At 40.3% G+C, this 21369-nt stretch overlaps 2 protein-coding genes across 2 annotated transcripts; both read left to right on the top strand.

Moving 5' to 3' along the window:
• Nucleotides 1-55: 55 nt before the first annotated feature.
• LOC117493119 (hsp90 co-chaperone Cdc37-like) lies at nt 56-7283 on the top strand. Its single transcript, XM_034143540.1, has 8 exons — nt 56-456; nt 945-1226; nt 1691-1796; nt 1920-2035; nt 2198-2320; nt 5958-6140; nt 6232-6303; nt 6418-7283. Exons 1-8 carry the CDS (start codon nt 349-351, stop codon nt 6556-6558), a joined length of 1131 nt encoding a protein of 376 aa, XP_033999431.1. The 5' UTR covers nt 56-348; the 3' UTR covers nt 6559-7283.
• An 834-nt stretch (nt 7284-8117) lies between these two features.
• tyk2 (tyrosine kinase 2) lies at nt 8118-18459 on the top strand. Its single transcript, XM_034142849.1, is given in 25 exon segments — nt 8118-8272; nt 9046-9248; nt 9358-9475; nt 9556-9688; nt 9782-9945; nt 10198-10576; nt 10677-10850; nt 11135-11292; nt 11385-11499; nt 11589-11772; nt 12447-12553; nt 12657-12724; nt 12726-12831; nt 12924-13011; nt 13271-13398; nt 13807-13942; nt 14321-14472; nt 14562-14712; nt 14801-14892; nt 14977-15166; nt 15797-15915; nt 16125-16297; nt 16382-16499; nt 16624-16734; nt 16821-18459. Coding segments are annotated over 24 exon segments (3489 nt in total). The 5' UTR covers nt 8118-8272; nt 9046-9064; the 3' UTR covers nt 16962-18459.
• The last annotated feature ends 2910 nt before the right edge of the window (nt 18460-21369 follow it).

Here is a 21369-nt window from a genome sequence, read left to right as displayed (position 1 = left end):
AACAACAACAACAGTCGTCTTTTTTTTATTTTCCGGCGTCGTACGTGCGTATGACGCAGTGACGTAATGACGCAGTGACGCCAAACGGAAATGTGCAGCAACGATTCTTTCTAGAAATCTGTAGCAGTTTCTCGCTAGCCCGCCTTAGGTAGGTGTAGGTCCATCTAAGTTTTCCTTGGCCAGAAACAGCCAACCACTGCATCGACTACTAAAACATCTTAGTAAAAAGTGTTGAGTTGTTTGCTTCATCGGCTTTTATTAGATTGGAGATTGAGGATAGCTTAGTTTAGCCTCCTAACTTAGCCGAGTCATATCCGAAGCTAACGTTGTTTGGCTCGTACTGGTATAATGTCTAGGATAGACTACAGCGTGTGGGACCATATCGAGGTGTCAGACGATGAAGATGACACCCACCCGAACATCGACACACCCAGCCTCTTCAGATGGAGACACCAGGTACAGATTTAAACAATTGTATATTTACAGTACGTATTTACATGTATACGTCGTTTCATAACTGTCCTGTTCTCACTTTGGTGATGTATACGACTGCACATAACTTCAATAAATCATTGAGAGGGGTAAGGACCCAAACCAGATTTATTTTTGGCTAAACAGACTACAGCTTGCTTCACGTTTTTACATTGGCATTTGTTCTGCAACACTGACCCCCACTGTTATTGTAATATATTGTGGTCTTACCATTACTGCTGGTGCTAAAGTATCATATTACCCATTTTAATTAGTTTAAATGATCACAACACATTTTCTAGATAATGTGTGTATCTAATATTGTCACTATCAGTGGTATAAGTTGTCATCTCTGACCATTACTGATGGAGAAGCTGCCTCCAATGGCTTCAGCCAGTTCCCTAAAGACAACATGAAACCCTTGTACCTGTGCTGTGGACTTATGTATAACTGTTATCATTTCTGTTCTTCAGGCACGTGTGGAGCGAATGGAAGATTACCACAAAAAGGGTGACGACATAAGCAAGGCACTTAATGAGAGCCGTCGTAAGCTGGCAGAGGCACAAAAGAAAGTACAAGAGCTGTCCGCTTCATCAACCGATGATGCCAAAGCAGAGCTGAGCAAAGCCCAGGCCGAGGAGAAGAAACAGAAAAAAGAGGAGCGGGATATAGATAAGAAGCTAGCAGAACACAACCGGGAAGAGAAGAAGATGCCATGGAACGTCGACACGCTCAGCAAGGAGGGTTTCAGCAAGGTGAGGCAGATTTTGGATTTAGGATTGGCATCAGATAGTTATATTTTCACTACAAGTCCCTATTTCAACAAAATGATATGTGGTTAAGAAGATTGTAATAGTACAAAAGTAACAAACTAAATAATAAACTATATCAGCCTTTGGTAAGTTTATATTTATTAGAATATATTGAGTCGTGTTTTTCTGTCTTTAGTCTAATAATTATAAAAGTAACTTCTCAATAGCACTTTAACAGTACATTTGGTCGTATCTATCCTTTTTTCAGATAATTTAAAGATGATTTATTTGCATGGTCTATGCTAAAAAAATATATACACCCTTTTGCAACAATCTGGTTAATTATATCTTTATTTATCCATCCAAATAAAATTAAAAAAAATTATATAATACAATAAATTGGCTTCTGTCCTTATCAGAAACATAGTCTGTAATGATGATTTTCTGCCCCTGTTTGTCCTCCTCAGAGCGTCGTCAATGTCCTGCCTGATGCCACTGAAGAGACTGAAGAAGAGAAGGAGACAAAGCATAAAACCTTTGTGGAGAAAAACGAGAAGCAGATCAAGCATTTTGGTAATTCTTATTGATATCTATGCATCTTTCAGAGTGTTGGTATATAAAGAAAGTACAGCTGGCCTTTCATTGCTGTCTTTAAAATAAAGGTCCATCTTCTTCTTATCTTCTTCTTTACTACAGGCATGATGCGGCGTTGGGATGACAGCCAGAAATACCTCTCTGACAACTCTCATCTAGTGTGTGAAGAGACTGCCAACTACCTGGTCATCATGTGCATTGACCTTGAAGTTGAGGAGGTAAAAACTAACAAACAGAATGTTTTTTATTAACATTTAGCTCCATGGGAATTGGTACTTACAGTTTGTTTTATGGGCTGTAACATTGTGATACTTTAACATGCACCAGCAATAGTGTTTTGAAAATATGTACATTATTCTTAAATTCCTTTTTTTTTGTAGAAACACTCATTGATGGAGCAAGTGGCTCATCAGACCATTGTCATGCAGTTCATTTTGGAATTGGCAAAAAGCCTCAAGGTGGATCCCCGCGGCTGCTTTCGGCAATTCTTTGCCAAGATCAAGGTGAGTAACTGCCACAAAGTCCATAAAATAATTCATAGCTTTTTTGATAAAAAAAGTTCAAGGTACTATGGAGCTAAACTCAGACCCTAAACTAGGAACTAAAGTTTTTGACATCGGCAAATAAGTCAAGTGATGCTAAAAAAACAACAGTGTCTTAAACCCAATTTTATTATTTTACACATTATAGATGCCGTTAATAACTGTGTAATATATACCTGGCTGCTAAATCCTAAGAACTGTTACAGGATGTGTATTTTTTTAAATTATGTAACTTTTTATTTTTTATTATATCATAACTTAGTACTTTTTTAAATGCATGTCACATATTTAACATTACATTACTTTACCTGACGCTTTTATCCAAAGCGTCTTACAATTACCAATTACAGGGACATTCTACCTGGAGTAACTAAGGACTAAGTGCCTTACTCAAGGGCACACTAATGGTGGTGTTCCTGGCGGGATTTGAACTCACAACCTTCCGATCTTCAGCCCACCTCACTATCCATTAGACCACTGGTTCCCAAACTTTTTGTGCCCAAGGCACACCAAAGGACAAGTAAAAATCTCAAGGCACACCTATTGTGCAAAATAGCCCTTATAACCAGGGGTGCACATAACTGGTACGCAGGTACGCATGCGCGGCAACAATCTGAAATGCGTAACGTCACTTGTGTCACAACGCGCCTTTGCGTACCTGATAGGTCATCAAAACAAAACACATATTTCGCCTACACATGTTTCTTGTCAATACTCAGTGGAGTAAATTATTAGACATGTCCAAAAAAAACAAAGACATTAAGCAGCCACTTTGCCGTTTCGCTCCCTGCTAAAATCTTCAGACTTTCTATGACTGATTGAACTGGGTGCTGGCCGTGCCGCGCAGGACATAACCGACGGACCTGTGAAGCTTCACAGGAGGCAGAGGCTTAGATCACTGGACGACAGAGTTGGTCGCCGTGTGCACAGACGGAGCTGCTGTTAACGTCGGTGTGTACAACAGAATTGTACCAAAACTACGTCAACTGGCTGCGGTGGGAGACTCCCCTGTGCACATTCTGTGCCCCGCGCACACACTGGAGAACTGCGCAAAATCAGCTGATCACAACGTTCACGCTCTGTGGTCAAGCTGCTGCAGTTTTATTTACAACAAAGTGGAGTAAAACACACAGCTGCAAACTTACTCAGGCTGTTAATGGAAGAGTTTGAAATCAGACAGAGGTGGAAGAAGTGTTACTCAAGTAAAATTAGAAAAGTATTATCATCAAAATCTAGTTAAAGTAGCGACAGTAAAAGTAGTCATTTTGCAGATTGGTCCATTTCATAATAATGTATATGATATGTTTTATAATTATTGATCATTAAAGTGTTTAAAAATTAGTTTGAATGACTTTGTATACTGCAGGGTAGCTTGTGGATTTACTCCAGGTGGAACTAAAGTCTGATTTAACACTTGATTATATTTTCACATCATTCATCCACATCTGTAAAGTAACTAAAGGTATTAAATAAATGTAGTGGAAGAAAAGTACATGATTTACCTCTGAACTGTAGTGGAGTAGAAGTACAAAGTAGCATAAAATAGAAATACTCAAGTAAACTACAAGTATCTTAAATTGTACCTAAGTACAGTACTTGAATAAGTGTACTTTGTTACTTCCCACCTCTGAAATCAGATATGACTTCAAGTCATGTGATAATTTCTTAGTATGTGATCCTTCAACTTGGCCTCAGGAAATGCAAGGACTTCACAGTTTTGGCAACAAGTTTTGGAGAAAGCAAATCGGAGGCTTACAAAGAGACAGGGAGGTGCATCTTCATCATCTTCATCATCTAGCATGCAAGAAGTGTAAATAGAGGACAGTGAAGGAGACACTGAGGAGGACAGTGAGGAAGACTGCACTTATTAACACCACGCTTCATGTGGGGTGAGTACCAAACGCTGTCTCCTGGTACTCATCTGAGTAACTCACTCAAAAAGTTATGTGCACACCTGCTTATAACACGTAAATGGAATGCATTTATTAGATCAAATCATTTTATTGTATTCAAGAGTGTTTCACTTAAAGTCTACCTCGCACTCATATCATGTAAAATATCTGTAAATGTGCATAATTATTTACTAATGCCAAATAAAATGTGACAGACAACTATATTACTCATGAAATATTTCAGAAATTAATTTGAAACTTTATCAAATTAGGCTTCATCAAAGCAGCAACACACTCATTTAAACCAGACAGGTCACAAAATAAAAAATGAGGCAAAGGAAACTCAGCAGAAATTCAGCACAGAGAACTGTCAATGCAAGGAAGCTGCACACTCCATGGTCCTGAACTACAAATTATAAATGTAACATTTCAGCAATCGGCATTGAAACATGTGCTATTGTAAATATTTTGCCGACTTACAAATTAGTGAGATACATGTGCCTGTCGGGGCGCGCAGATTTTTTTAATCCTTGGTGGCACTGAGGAGAGGGCCACTCGAAAGTCCTGTTCAACAGAGAGCCGTGACCTCCTGTTGTTCTTCATGTAAACCAGAGTAGAGAACGCCAACTCACACAGGTAGGTAGTGGGAAAAAGAAGAAGTTGCTCAATCGCGTGGTGGGAGATGCTTGGGTACTCCGATGCAGAAGCCAACCAAAACTGATCCAGTGGGAGCTCACTAAATTTGAGTTTCAGTGTGCGGTCCACACGGAGCTCTGCGCACTCCTCTCTCTCTTTCATAGTGAGCTTTTCTGTTGGGAATTCCTGGTGGAATGGGTCTCGGATCCAGTCATAGTCCTCGATGTCAGCCACACGTGGAAAATAGCGGTCAAACCTCTCTTTTAAGGTCTGAAGGTGTTCGGCATATATAGCGCGCTCCCTAGCTGCCTGCGGCGCAGCTGATGCCAGCGGGAACATGTCCATGGAGCCCTGTTCCAAAGCCTCGCGCCACAGGATAAGTTTGCCCATAAACCCCCGAATCTTGTCTGTGGATGATAAAATGTTTTCATTCCTGCCCTGAAGCTTGGCGTTTAACTCGTTGAGATGCCCAAATATGTCTGCGAGGTAAGCCAGCCTGGCGCACCACCTCTCCGCCTCTGTATTATGAAATGAGTGCATACAAAGTACTGATATAGTAAATTAAAAAATAATTATTTTTGTGTAGTTGTATATTGCAATAATAACGTATGGTTGTCACAAAATCCCACGGCACACCCGGACTTGCCTCACGGCACACCGTTTGGGAACCACTCCATTAGACCACCACTATCCCTTATTCCCCATTAAGCTGTCTGTGGCTATTTTTCCTGCTGTAATTACGCACATTTTCCCTCCGTGGGACTGATAAAGGTATTCTGATTCTGATTTCATCATGGTTGAGAATTTCAACTCTGACCAGACCTACAGTAGTAGTGATGTCACAGTTACTGGAGTACACCTGTACTGTAACACTGCAGCGAGTTGAATCTTTAAACCACTGGAGGTCAGCAAAATCAAGACTTTCCATAGGTGTTAACATACTCTTTAGGTTCCTAACTTTATCAAAACATTCTTAGAAACACCAAAACCGAGGAAAATACCTGTTTTATGTTGAATTAAATGCTCATGTTTATGTCTGCCAACACACAAAACTATGTGTCCACTCACAGACAGCAGATCAGCAGTACCAGGAAGCTTTCAACGACGAGCTAGAGTCGTTCAAGGAGCGAGTTCGGGGCAGGGCAAAGATCCGCATCGAAAAGGCAATGAAAGAGTATGAGGAAGAGGAGCGGAAGAAACGCATGGGACCTGGAGGGCTAGATCCTGTGGAGGTGTACGAGTCACTGCCAGCTGTGAGTCCTTTTACAAAACGCATGTGCACTTTCTTCTCTTTTCTCTTTTCTGAAGTTTAAAATGCCTTACAAAACATGTTCTTAATTGCAGGAGATGCAGAAATGCTTTGATGATAAGGACATCCAAATGTTACAAGAGGCTATTAGCAAAATGGACCCAACGGTAGGTTTCTTATTTCATATTTCAGTTATGTAAATGTAAAGTTACCTGATTCACGTGTGTCTTCTTTGTCCTACTTTGGGTATGTTAATAAATGTGATTGTTTTATGTGCTTAGGAGGCGAAGGTTCAAATGAAGAGGTGCATAGAGTCCGGGCTCTGGGTCCCTAACTCCAAGATGGATGATGGGGATGAAAAAGAGGAAGATCCTACCTATGAAGAGGTGAAACAGGAGCTGGAAGAAACTAAGAAGGAATGACCAACAATGATTCTATGATGTGCTGTTTTTGCAAATGTACTTACCCACTGTATTGCGGCTCCACTTTGTGTATGACTAGTTGGCCAATCATGAAATAATGCATTAGCTTTTTTTTTTTTAAATATTAAGCTGAGACTAGCATTCACCTATCTGCACAACAACATTGCATCAGTAACTCCTGCTTGGAAAAGAAAGTGCTGCTTGTGTTTAGGTCTTTTTTTTGTTTAGACATAAGCTGTGTTCTTACATTTATTTGTGTACACCTATCAATTTGTGTGAGTGCCTGCCTGCTTCATTTGTGCTGTTGTATAGTTGAAAACCGTTCTATACATATTCAGGTTGTGCACTTAATGATGGATGGATTTTTTTTTTTTGTCATTTACACATTTAATGTTTTTTGTTAGACTTTCAGGGCTCAAGCAACCATGTATTCAGATGGTTATTTCCCCAAAAGTGACATTTTCTACAAACTTGCTTAACTAAAGGTTGAATTATATCCCAAAACTCAAGGCCAATGTGTTGTGGTTTTCTCTATAAATGCAAGGTCCGGGTGACATGCTTTTCCAATCATGAAGTAAGAGGTCGAAAATGAGAACCATAAAAGAATCACACAAATATTATCCATCTGCAAGACCTGTTGTCGTGGTAACGGCTGCTTTTTAATGTGGAGAGACTGCATCTTTGCATGGGTTTTCTAATAAAGCATTTGGTATTTACAAATGACATTTGCTCTACATAGAGATTGAATGGTACTGTAGCCAAATAGGGTGGGTATGCTATGCCCTTTAATACGTCACTATACACATTAAATGACAAACACTATTAATAACAGTACCGACAGTGCCAGGTACGTGTGGTTGGATTCTATATTTTTACTTTCAATGCTTTTATTTTGAAGGTGAGAGTGCAAAATTGGACATTTGCTGGATGTTAAAACTGGCAATATGAAAATCAATGAAGCATCATCTTGATCATCACTAATTAAGAATGCTCAATGCAAACTGACAAAATCCCTCCAAGCTTTAGGGTGAGACAAATGAATGTGATAAAGGATTGGAGCCACATACTTGTTGTACCTCCATTTAGCCTGACAGAAGGTTAAAGAACATAAGGCTATTGAAATGGACATGACACTGACTGGATGAAATAGCTAACTATGTAAAGGTGGGTGCAGAATGCAATCTCAACACCTGACATAAAACAAATGCACATGAAAAAAAGTGGCCAGTTGAAATTATTAAATAATGACAGAAGTACAATATTATAAACTGGTCATTTATAATAATTGTATTTGATACTTCAAGTCATTTTGAGCTTAATCATTTAGTATTTGTCTACTTGAGTATTGCTACTTTTACACATAAGAATGGTATACAATAGGAGTTCTATTTCCACCCGTGTGCTGCATACTTTGTTATATATCTAATCTATCTAAGAAGTTATACACGTCAATGTATACCTACACATTTCATCGCTTTAATTCTCGACGTTTTATTTTGAAAAGTCATGTATACGTGCGTGTGCGCGCATGCCTGGTGGAGGGAGTGACCGTATTGCGTTCAGGAACCAGCGGTCTGCCGAGTCAACACTTCGCAGTTCAACAGAAACTTGTGTGGGCGAAGGGGAAATACGCTCAGAAGATAATGAAACCCGACTGTCCCTTCTTCTCTTCTTTGGCTTTGAAATAAGTCTGTGAAAAGTTCGACGTTCAATGGTAAGATACTTCTTTTTTAGACCGGTTGTTTAGCTTTATGTCTCCAATTGTGTTTACATATTTCCTGGTCATAGATGTCGGATACACCGTGAAATGCTTCAGGACGCGTGATTATGAGCCACCGAATGACGCAATCTGTTATATCATAATGTATTCATATTAAAACAAAATAACTTGTATACCTGTTATGGTGCTGTACAGTGTTGTATAATGTAGACAAGTTAGACGAGTAATATTTCCTCGGTAGGCCTAGTGACACATTTCCTGACAACATATTCTAAGAAGTTATTTCTACATGTTGTGTCATTTGGGAAGAGCATGTTAGTTTTAAGTTTGTTTTTCAGTTTGAAACTAAAAATAGAGAAAAACGCAAGGTTGATATTTCTAAACGCCTGCAGGTCCTGCAGTTCTGCTGCAACTCTTTTACTACTTTTAAATCCAGGCTGAAGATTTTTCTTTTTGTCGTTGCTTTCATATCTTACACTGCATTTGAACCTTTATTCATGTATTTTATATATTAGCTTGTTTTATGTTTTTTTTATTTTATTATATTAGCTTTTGAATTACTGTTTTTAAAAATGCCATTTTGTAATGTGTTTCTGCTGCACTATTTCTTAAAGCTTAAAGCACTTTGCCTTGTGTTGAACGGTGCTATATAAATAAAGTAGCCTTGCCTTGCCTTGTTGACTCAAGCCTTCATAATGCCTTCGTGATTCCACCCAATGCAACAGTTGATGACAGGCAAATACTCTCCTTTACTTTGTGTTCGTTAGTGATTTGGCTGTCCCCATCATGTCCAAACGTGGGTCATCCAAGCATTCAATGCACGGGGCGTTCCCGAGCCTGTGTGACCCCCCTCAGGGTCCTGGTATCCATGTTTACATGTTCTGGTCAAAGGAAGGGGAAAGATATTTGTCCCATACAGATGGAGAAGTTACAGCAGAAGACCTGTGCATCTCAGCTGCGGAGGCTGTAGGTGAGAGTGACCGAATACACACATACAGACCAAAGTAAACGTTTATCTTCTTGTGGTATTTCATCCTGCTGGTGGCTAGTGTGTGTAACATCCCTGTGTTATTCCCCAGGTATAACTCCTCTATGCCATGTGTTGTTTGCGCTGTACAATCCACAATCAAGCTGCTGGTACAGTCCAAACCACACGTTTACTCCAGAGAACAGCCTTGTACTTCACTACTGTATAAGGTAAGTGTGTTTTTATAGCACTGTTATATACACACAGATGAAACATATTCACAATCTTTCTCTGTTTTCCTTGTATCTAGGTTCTACTTTCGGAACTGGCACGGACTCAGTGGGAAGGAGCCGAGTGTTTACCGTTATGCTCTCAGATCTGGGGCAGGTCAGGGAGGTTCTCCCTTGCTTGAAATCGCATCCTTACAATACCTGTTCTCCCAGGTTGGTAATTTGTGTGTATTATAGGAGGGCACAATTTTCACAGGTTCAACCTATTTAAGTACTTAACCTCTTTGCTTCTCCTGTCTCCAAAAGGCTAAATATGAATTTGTGAACGAAGTGGTACAGGTGGAAGACGTGGACTCAGAGGAGAAGTTGAATCGCTTCGAAAATGAGAGCTTGGGGATGGCTGTGCTTCAACTCTCACATCAGGCAATGCAAACAGGCTGCTCCTTGCAAGATGTTGCCCAACAAATCAGGTAATTACTTTGGAAGGATTGAACATGGGGCAGTGAAGAAGTAACAACGACTTATTGCACGTTAATCTGTAAATCTGTCAACCTCTATACTAAATGGTCTATATGAATTTGAATATGTTCTGATGAAAGATATGTATTAGTCTTATTATAAATAGATTGTGTTTGTTGTACTGTTATATAAATCTAACTGTTATTGTAATCTAATTAAAGCACCTGATCCAGGTAACATTGAAATGTATTTTTTTCTTTCAGCTTCCTACGATGCATTCCAAGATCTTTCGCCAAACACATTTCCAGAGTCAACTTCCTGACGAAAATCAGGATCCGTCGGGTGTTTGCAGAGTTTGTGCGGACCTTCCAGCAGCACACTGTTGATAAGGGGAGACTGGGCGCACAGGAAATCATGTACAAGTACATCTCTACTCTTGAACACTTGTCACTGAGTTTTGGAACAGAAACCTTCTCTGTATCCCAGCTGGAGCTTCGAGAGGACGGGGATGGAAGCAGCTCTTTCTCCAACACCGCCCAAACAGAGGGTGCCTCAAAAGACAGCTTTATAGATCCCGCCACACACGAGATAATGGTGTCAGGCACCAAGGGGATTCAGTGGAGGAAAGTCTCTGGTCAGAAGGTTTGTTAGAATGCAATTTCAAGCTTGGATGGTCTCATTCTGTGGCCGGTTGTGTATTCTTCCAGTGTGGACATTTTGTTGATTCAGTCTCTTTATCTAGGCACTGGCAAACACTTACCTCAGAAATGACTACATGAAGAAAACAAAACAGTCCGACCAACCGAACGCAAACACTCCCAACAAATGGACGTCCTTCTGTGATTTCCCTGAAATTACGCACATAGCCCTCACTGGAGATAATGTGTGCATTAGCACTCAGGACAACCACTGCATGGTGAGAGCACTTGTTTACCCTTTTATGTAAAAGCTAAAATACATACATTTAATTGGTAAATGTGTTTGTGATGCATTAGTTTAATTGGTATTCTGAATATAAGATGTTCTCCTGATCAGATTGTTAAATCTTTAAAGCGTGAATGTCCTGTACTGTGTGCTAATTCTACCTGTTTATGGCTATAGGAGCTTTGAGTACGCTTCAGGGGTTTCATTATGTTTTGAATGCGTCTGTAGGAGGAATCTCTGATTGTAAGCTAGTGGTGTTTCTGTGCGTGTATGTAGGAGGTTCAGATGAACTCCAGCCAGGAGGCCCGTTCCTTCATCTCCCTGCTAGATGGATACAACCGGCTGACTGCATTCGCCCACCACTTTCTTTGTCATGAAGTGGCTCCCCCAAGGGTAGTGCTGAGTGTAGCAAATGGACTGCATGGACCTATGCAGTGAGTTTTATCCTCTTACACATGCACATACAGATACAAGCAGGATGTGGAGAAACACAGTGTGTTATATCACAACTCTGCTGTGATTCCAGTGATGATTTTGTGCTGCTGAAGCTGAAAAAGGAGGCAGAGGAGGGAGCTTTCCTGGTACGCTGGAGTGCCCTCGACTATCACCGCATCATCCTAGCAGTCATGAAAAAAAATGAGGTAAGTCAACACCCACACTACTCTCTTGAATAGATTGCAGTGCAGTGATTGTGGAAATGTGTGTGTTTATATGTACTTCTGGCTCACAGAATGGATCAAGGCCAAACCACAAGCAGTTTCGGATTCAGCTCAAGGGTTCCAAGTTCTGTCTGGAGGGCTGGGATCGAGAGTTCTCCAGTATGAAGGAGCTCACAGAAAGCCTCAAGACCTTTGTGCTCCAGTCTGGTTCGGACAGCTTTACTGTCAAGAAATGCTGTTTTCCAAAACAAGCAGGTTTGTGTCAATTGGGCTTTTCAATTATTGATCTGTTTTGCTGACTTATGCCCACTGTGTATTTTAAAGATTTTCTGTCTTCACCTTAAAATCATAAATACATAATTTTGCTCTCACTTTCAGCGCTGTTTATCGACCTTGTTTTGATGTGATGCAGAGTGTTGGAGATATCGACTATAGAGATGACTTATTTCTCTCAAATATTGTTATATAACTACATGGAACTTGGCTTGTAGTGCTCAAAGTGCCATCAAAACAATTGAAATCCTGACCCAGTTACTGAAGATAATCCAGAGAACAAACAATGTTTCTCTACAGTGCAGAAGAAGGCCTACATCTAGTCATGGACAAGAGGCTTATGCTCATTCATTGGCGGCTGTAGTTTGGTGGGAGGAGAATAGTTCCTATAAAATATTTCAATGTCTGTGGGTTATCCGAAGTAACCAGCTCATTTAAAATATATTGCCAATACGTTTTTTCAATTAATCAAGCGTTGTTCTGTCTCTTAAAGCACCACAAGACAAGTGACATTTTGTTTCATCACATTCAAGCAAAGATCTGCAGGGTTGATAACACTATGCAACTCACACCGGAATGATCTAGATTGAGCAAGGGAGAACAATATTTTTGTGGTGAACCATCCCTTTAACATAATCTATGTTTGTGTGATGTAGAGCTCTCCAACCTTCTGGTGATGAGGCAAGGTGCTCGCACGGAGTCCTTGTTCCTGAACACAACTCAGCTGCGCTTCCACCAGATCAAGGACAGAGAGCTCGTACAGGTGACAAGACAAACTCTCCACCTACATATGACCATCTGTTCCACCGGACTAACGTTCTTGTTCTCAGTTGTGTGACTGACCAGCAAATGTTGTTTACCATCAGGAACAACATTTGGGCCGCGGGACAAGAACTAACATCTACTCAGGACGTCTGCTGGTGCGAGGCGGGGGGGGAAAATGATGAGGATGACGAGTTCAACAACAACAACTTGGCTGACCGCAAAGGAATCCCTGTGGTTCTCAAGATTCTGGACCAAAGTGATAAAGATATCGATATAGTAAGCCTTGTGATCTCTGAAAAAGGCCTCAATAGTTACCAACACTCATGTATATTTTCGAAGTAATCTTTACTCTCTCCCTTCTCTCTAAGGGTTTTTTAGAAACTGCGAGTCTCATGAGCCAGGTGTCCCACAGTCACCTGGTGTTTGTACATGGCGTGTCAGTCAAAGGATCTGAAAGTAAGAGCAACAACACTGTTCACCGTCACAAACTCAGATTATACTTTTAGATGTGTGACTTCCTCGTTTGCTACTTCCTCATCACACACATGGTTTGTGTTTTTAGTCAAATGTATGATCCCTGTATCAAGTGAGCCGTGACGCAAATGCAAATACACACTCGCCCTGTTCTGTTTTTAAAGAGGATGCTTCTTGTTTACATGCATTTTGGGGATGTACTGGAACCTTCAATCTGTCAAACCTGTTTCTTCCTTAACAGATATCATGGTGGAAGAATTTGTGGAGTTTGGGCCTTTGGATGTTTTCCTTCGAAAGGAAAAGGCATCTGTGACTCCTCAGTGGAAATTCATTGTTGCAAAACAGCTTGCCATTGCCCTCAATTATCTTGTGAGTGCAAACACTACTTTGTTTTTGAGTGCCACAGATTATTATTCAATACAATTCACTTACATTGACCACAGCTAAGTGGTCATTAACGTGAATTGAGAGTGATGTAATGTAAGTGTGGTACAATTCATCTTTAGATCGTCTTAAGCTTTACAATCAGGTGCTAAAATATTTAGAATATATAAAATATTAACAGAAAGAGGGGAGTGGGGCTATTAAACCGGACGTCAAGTTTTGAGTCTGAGCTGCAGGAAGGAAATGATACTATCTTATTATCAAACAAAACTTAACGATAAGTGGTTCATTTTTGCCTTAAGATTAACAACGATAATAGTTTATGTTTCACTTGTTTTCTTCGATACTTCGCATCACAAAAACACATTACCAGTAAGTTTGTCATCCTTGTAGGAGACCAAACGGCTGTTTCATGGAAACGTCTGTGCTAAGAACATTCTGGTGGCAAGGCGAGGTCTCGAGCTTGGCACCTCTCCTTTTGTCAAGCTGAGCGACCCAGGAATTGCCCTGAGTGTCCTTTCAAGGGAAGGTCAGTACCAGGAATTCCCTTTACTTAAACTCCTAATAAACCTCACTTTCCAAGAAGGTCTCAGTCAGCTTCAAGACTTCTCTGCTTCTTTACTGTTCTGCCTTACTGATAAATCTGATTTCGGAAGCAGGAAATGTCTACCAGACCATTTCCTCTGACTTGTGTCCTGTTCTCTTAAAGTTTTATCTCACAATGTGTTATTTAAGAATTAAATCAGTCAATCTCAAACTGCTCACATATGTTTTCTAAACACCATGGTTAGTTTTGTCTAAATTCTGCTGTTTTTATGTTTTTCTTCCAAAAAAGTTTAACCAGAGCACACAAAAATGTATTGATTTCACCTCTGTTACTTTTAATTGTCCCTATTCTGCACTGTAGAGCGTCTTGAGCGTATCCCCTGGATTGCCCCCGAGTGTGTGGAAAGCGGCGCACCCATTGGAAATGTTGCTGACCAGTGGAGCTTTGGCGTTACCTTGCTGGAAATCTGCAACAACGGCGATCTTCCAATGAGTGGCAGCACATTGTCAGAGGTATTTCTCTTCCAACAGCCACAAGCTGCACCTGCCCTGTTGACTTCCATTTGTAACAATGTAACCCCCCCCCCCCCCCCCCACAACAGAAAGAGCGCTTTTATCAACAAAAGGGCCGTTTAGCAGAACCATCCTCCCAGGAACTGGCTCGCTTCATCAACATGTGTATGACCTACGAGCCAATGGAGAGGCCTTCGTTCCTCACTGTGCTCAGAGAGCTCACAGACATCATAATCAAAAGTGGGTCTTTACTAGCTCACCTCTTAGTTTTTTTGTCAGTCTAATTTTGGTGATATATATAATTTGTCTTGGTTTTTCTTGATCACAGATCCGGATATATCCCCCAGTGAAAGTCTCCCTGACTCAGACCCGAGCGTGTTCCACAAACGCTACCTGAAAAAGATGAGGGACTTGGGAGAGGTAAGTTCCAATACCACATTACCTGTAGTATTCTTCTTCCTGTATGCTCGAGAATAATCCCCCTGCTCATTGCTCCGTCTGCAGGGACACTTTGGGAAGGTGACTCTCTACCAGTACGACCCGGCCAATGATGGGACAGGAGAGCGCGTGGCCGTGAAGGCTCTGAAACAAGAGAACAGTCAAGTGCTTGAAGGCTGGATGAAGGAGATTAACATCCTCAAGTCCCTCTATCACAGCAACATTGTCAAGTACAAAGGCTGTTGTACTGAACTCGGTGAGTCCTCAGCTGTCTTCGGACTGCTTCCTTTAGGTTTTTTGAAATTAGAGATGCATCTGTTATGAAAACATCAGTGAAAAAGTGAAAATGCATAAGATTGCAATTCAATCCCATGCATGCTACTTCAAAATCAAAATCCTTGGCTTTTTCTGCTGGCCTTCTCCCCTGCTCATATGATAACTTTTTGTATGTGACATACAATTGAATTTGCCACTACAAAAAAGTTACAAAAATGTGTTTGCATGTTGTCAATTAACGTTCTTTGACATATTTTTTTTTAAATGCAAGGTCAAACTTAAAAAAAGTTGCATTTACCGCATTTCTATTTGAAATATAAATGAACATACATTGACTACATGTGGAAAGAAGTGCTTGATGACTACTCTGTTTCAGCTTACAGTGGTCAGCGGACAATTCAGGGAATAGATTTTTGTTCCTTGCTTTTTTTCTGTAGATATTGAAAATCTTTTCAAAATGCAACCCTGTCTCCCTTGTATGTCAATATTATAAACTTCATCTCACAGCACACTGAGCATCACAGCCCCTTCAGCACTAGAGTAGGCAGCAGGTCATTCGTGCCTTTGATGGAGAATGAAGGATGAGTACTGATGCTTTGTACATTCTCAGGAGGACAGGTGGTGCAGCTGATAATGGAGTACCTTCCTCTGGGGAGCCTGAAGGAGTACCTTCCCAAACGTAAGCTGGGAAGGCCTCAGTGCCTTATGTTCGCTCAGCAGATCTGTCAGGTGAGTGCAGATGTTTTGTGTTGATTTTGCTAATCCAGATTTCCAAATTCAAGTTAGTCTGTTCTATAGTGGGTGAGATACTTCTTAAAAGATGAGCCACAACAGTTTCCTTTTTAAAAACTTTGTTCATCAGTTTTTTTTACACTGTTAAAGTTTGCAATCCTATCTTTATTAGATCCATCTTTCATTTATGTTGTCTACGTTCAAAGGGTATGGAGTACTTGCACTCTAAACGATACATCCATCGAGACCTCGCTGCCCGAAATGTCTTAGTGGAAAATGAGAGTTTGGTGAAGATTGGAGACTTTGGCCTGACCAAATACATCCCTGAAGGCGATGTCTACTATCGTGTCCGTGAGGAGGGGGACAGTCCCGTCTTCTGGTAAGTTCACGCAGCACTTAAAATATGGATTCAATGATCTGTTCCATGATAACCATTCAACTGTGTTTTTTTCTGTATGCATAGGTATGCCCTTGAGTGCTTGAAGGAATACAAATTCTCCTTTGAGTCAGATGTTTGGTCCTTTGGCGTTACGTTGTATGAGATCCTGACCCGCTGTGTACATCGCCAAAGCCCGCAAGAGGTACATCATCACCGGCCTCTTATAACAAGCTCTAATCAGAATAAATTCCCATTTTAGACAATTACAGTCAATTTTGAATCCCTTTGTAAGATGCACAATCTGCTCTGTTGTGTTTGTTTTGTAGAAGTTCAGGGAAATGATGCAAGACACCAAGGAACACATGACTGTGATGGTGCTCATAAAGCTGTTGGAGAAGCAGCACCGATTGCCTGGCCCCGAAAACTGTCCACATGAGGTAACATACTAATTAAACACTCTTGACATTTTATTCAGATTATGAGTAGACTGATATATTAACAATTATTGTTTTTTAACCAACAGGTGAAGATTTTAATGGAGCAGTGTTGGGCTGCAGACTCAGCACAACGGCCATCATTCACAACCCTCATCGAAAAGTTTGAGGCCATTCGCCATACATACTGCCACTCCAATATAAAGTTTTCCTCGGCTCAGATTAGCTGAACAGGACTGTGAAGAACCAGCTTGTCCACATGGCATCCCTCTGCCACCATAACCACATTACAGGCTAACCAGTTGTGTTTCCGCTGTGCAATGCCTGCTGCCTTCATTTACATAGATATCTTTACATTTATTTTTTGATAAAAGCAAACAGCTATCCTCTCATATGTGATATGTGACCAAGCGGTACTTAATCAGTGTGTTTGTTTTCCTGTCATTTGAGTTAACTTTCATCTTTCCTTCTCTTACAATAATAATAGGTTTGCATATATCACAGTAAGTATTAAGAATTCCTGTAAGGTTGTGAGATTTCTCTTTCATTTGATGTTTTTTAAATGTTTTGTCTGTTTTAACTTTCGTTTCATTATGTATAAACCAAAAGAACAAATTCAAAATATAATACACATTTCTTTTCATGACAGTCTATTAAAAACTGAAACTTATTTATCAAAAAGTGTAAATGAATGCTTTACAGCTAAATATCTGTTACATGAAAAGTAATTGATCATAACCTAAGGGATGTCCTATAATTAACTTTTATATTCGAGACAGATAACTGACCTGGGAAATATCCTGTATTATGTTCACCTTTTAAATGCATCCAATACCGTTGGCTGAACCAGACCAGTCAATCTGTTGGCAATCCTGCACCTGTGATCTTGCTGCACAGCGACAACAAAAATCAACAGAATTAATGCTACTCTGACATTGGACGATATTTTTTTACTGATTTACTCGATAGCTGCATAGAATTGTTGGTATGAGCTGGCCAAATGATCCATGACAGATGCACACAGCTGTCCTGGCATGCAGAATATATTCATTTTAACAGGTGTTCGGATCTGGACAGACAAAAATCCAATACAAATGAAAAGTTACAAAGGTTCTCTGTTTTGCCATTGGCTTTCCAACTTTCTAAAAGCGGAAATAAAGTGCAGAAAAGACCAAAGGCTAGTATGCGTAATGTATATTGTCTAGTACTGTAAGTAATATTCCATAATGTACACACCATCAGCTGACACTCTTCCTACATGCTATGGTACTGTTCCTCATGGGAACCGAGGAAAGAAAGTGTCTTCCAATTAAAAAATATTGTGATAGGATTACATTTTGCAATTTAGACTTATTTTATTTAAACACATTTTTAATTGTACAGTATGTCCAATGTAGTGAACCTGAAGACCTTTTTGGTGAAAAGTAATGTATGTAAAGTATGTAACATAGTATGCCTATAGATTGATATTAATACAGGAATACGTTCACATAAGTAATTGATCTGAACATTGTTGTATAGTTGGACACTAAACTAGTTTGTTTTTTGTTGTCAATGTACTGGGAAAAGCACTAAATTGGATTCCAGTCTGCACAGGGTGTAGGGTCATCTTGACTTGTTTCATGGATGTGGTCTCCAATTGATCATACTCATAGGAACAAACTTTGAATTCCTGAGGCAATTCTAATTTTTCATGGCACCACTTCAATAAAAAAGCAATAAAACAGACTTGCTACTCTTGGCCCACAGAGGGACATGTCTTTCCTGCTCATCCCTATCTGTCTCTATGTCTGTATATGTCTGCTCATCTGAGCCTCCTGCAACTTTTCCCTCTTCTTCTTCACCCTCCACTATCCCAGGTGTGAAATCCTCATCCCTCATCATCTGAGAGCTCAAAATCAGTATCTCCCTCAACTATCTCGTACAGTATATGTCTGCTTCAGTTCTGTTTCCTGCAACAACAAGTCATTAAGTACATGAAGATGGTCCTGATTTCCACTGGAACTGACATTTATAAAAGAGCTGTTATTTCAATAACATACACTATCTGACATACACGTCCTCCTCCTATGAAATGTTGTTGGTGCCTGCCATTTTGGATGAAAATAAAGAGGAACTTCCCAGCATTCAATTTTAACCTGGAAAGCCCAAGATGTCCTCTGTACAATGCAGCAGGTAGAGTAGCTCAAAACAGTAAAAGGATATGCATGAGAACAAAATGTCCACTACAGAGGACAATGGGCTGGGTCTCTGGGATGTGAGACCATAAGACCAGGTTTCGAGTTATGTGGGAGCCAATGGGAGCTGAGCTCCCATAAGGAGGGGTCTGAGCTCCCACGGACGCAGTGAAATCATACATCTGTGGGGGTCGCTAATACATTACCAACAACCATTATTTTAATCACAAATAATGCATGTGTCAATGTAATGAGTATTATTTACGTTAAAGGTTGGGTAGGTAAGTTTGAGAAACCGGCTCGAGATACACTTTTTGATATATTCCATGGAATGCTCTTAACATCCCGATAGCAATGAATATCTTAAGTGCTTTGACAAAAAATCCATAAAAAAATGTCATCTGTGGAAGCTGTAATACTGTAAAAAGTACGACCAATCATTTTAGCCGGCCCGGCTAAAATAACTGGATGGCCTACCTGCCTGTCAGCCTTCCATCTGTGCACAAACTTATCTCGTGCCCTCATTGGTCATGTGCGCGTTCGTGTGTGTTGGAGGAGGGGCTCTATAAGGAAGTGGCAGATTTTCTCCGGTTGTGTATTTTCAAATTCTAGCGATCTCGAGCCGGTTTCTCAAACTTACCTACCCCACCTTTAACGAGGTAAATAGGCTAAAAGAAAAACATGTTTTCCAAAAGAACAACGCATCTCTTGAATAACAATATGCCTGCACTGCACCTCCAAGGTGCGCAATACTTTATTGCACAATCTATGCCTGTGAGCGTGCCGCGCGAGCCGAGATGATGTGTGTGTGCGTAGTTGAACCTTTTCATACAGGGCGGTGGTAAGTAGGGGTGCTGAGGGTGCTGCAGCACCCCCTGATGGAGGACAGGGAATCTGCACGTCCACAAGATTAAATGGAAATATAATACAAATATAATACAAAAAAAACTAATTTTTGGCCTTGATGTTCACATTCATAATTAAGTAAAGATAACACCCTTTTCACCCCGGTTACATTTTCCATGTGCCCTGAGAGGCTCAGTGAGGTAAAGGACTCTGAGTGTTTAGATAGTTCACTTTAGTCTAAGTTATCTCAGTGTGTCTCAAACGGTTTTATCACAATTTATGTAAACAAATATTTCCAAGGCACACCTTTATAATTATTAGGATAAATAAAAACAGGTTTGGAATCATTCCAATGTCATTTCATTTCATTTCAAACCTTTATTTAACCAGATTGGTCCCATTGAGATCATAGATCTCTTTTTCAAGGGAGACCTGCAGCATATAGGTTCCACATGAAACATAAAACAATAAAGGACATTATACATTATATTTACAGGTTACATTTACATAGTTATCGACATTTACAAGTACCCATAGTATCAACGAGCATTTCATTTAGCCTAGCTTTAAAAACATGCAGAGGAATGAGATTGCTCAGTTTCAATTATTGCTGAAGATTGTTCCAAGCAAGTGGAGCTGCGCACATAAAAGCTGTCTTACCTAAGACAGTCCTTGCTCTTGGCACATGTATACTATAGGACAGTAAACCAACAATATCCTTTAAAACTGGAGAGATTAAAAAATATGGATGAATAAATAAATGTTAACTGATAAAATAAGATATAATTGAACCAGCAAAAATCTTGCCTAGGGCAGCAAATTGGTCAGAACCGGCCCTGGTGTCATCCCCACAGCACCCCCCATTTGAAACATGTTCCCACGGCTATGTTTTCATATTTAAGTTTGTAGCAAGTAGAGGGCTGCTGGCAGGCCCGGACTGGCCATCGGGAGGGCCGGGAGGTTTCCCGATGGCCTAGCGATTTTTTTTTTTTTAATGTAGGCTATTGTGAACGCAATGCTGCGCAAATGTGGGTTTGCCTCACACAGGGTGACTGTCTGTCTACATGATGTGGCATCTGTTTCATATGGGTGTTTCCATAGATCTAGTCTCTTTATTTTCCCCTCAAAATGCACCAGATTGATGCATTTAACTCCAAAATTAAAAAAATATCTTACCAGGGGGGGCATGCCCCCGGACCCCCCTAGAGGATTTGAGGTCCACCCCCAAAATATGTTCACATGGATAGGTTCCCAAATACATTTGCAATTTTTTTAAATAGTAACCCCTGTCCATATGTTTATTATTGGTGTGTGTGTGTGTGTGTGTGTGTGTGTGTGTGTGTGTGTGTGTGTGTGTGTGTGTGTGTGTGTGTGTGTGTGTGTGTTTGAGTTTGAGTGTGCGCGTGCATGCGTGCGCACGCATTAGTTTCAAAGACCCCCATAGAGCTCAGTTTATAACTCGAACCCTGCATAAGACGGACTGTTTGTTACAAGCCAACCAGCCCACTGCAGGGGACATCAAGAAAATATAGAATAATATGAATCAGCCCATGTTTAAATACAAAAAACAATATAGTAAGCATATAATTCAAAGCAGACAGTAAACTGCAACAAC

The sequence above is a fragment of the Trematomus bernacchii genome, unplaced genomic scaffold, assembly GCF_902827165.1.
Source record: "Trematomus bernacchii unplaced genomic scaffold, fTreBer1.1, whole genome shotgun sequence".
Lineage (NCBI taxonomy): Eukaryota > Metazoa > Chordata > Actinopteri > Perciformes > Nototheniidae > Trematomus > Trematomus bernacchii.
This window is presented reverse-complemented; position numbering and strand designations above follow the sequence as displayed.

Excerpts from the sequence above, each read along its gene's own strand:
- LOC117493119 (XM_034143540.1), top strand. The coding sequence starts at position 349 with ATGTCTAGGATAGACTACAGCGTGTGGGACCATATCGAGGTGTCAGAC. Across the intron at positions 1,227-1,690 it reads GCAAGGAGGGTTTCAGCAAG|AGCGTCGTCAATGTCCTGCC; the intron begins GTGAGGCAGATT and ends TGTCCTCCTCAG. Across the intron at positions 2,036-2,197 it reads TTGACCTTGAAGTTGAGGAG|AAACACTCATTGATGGAGCA; the intron begins GTAAAAACTAAC and ends TTTTTTTTGTAG.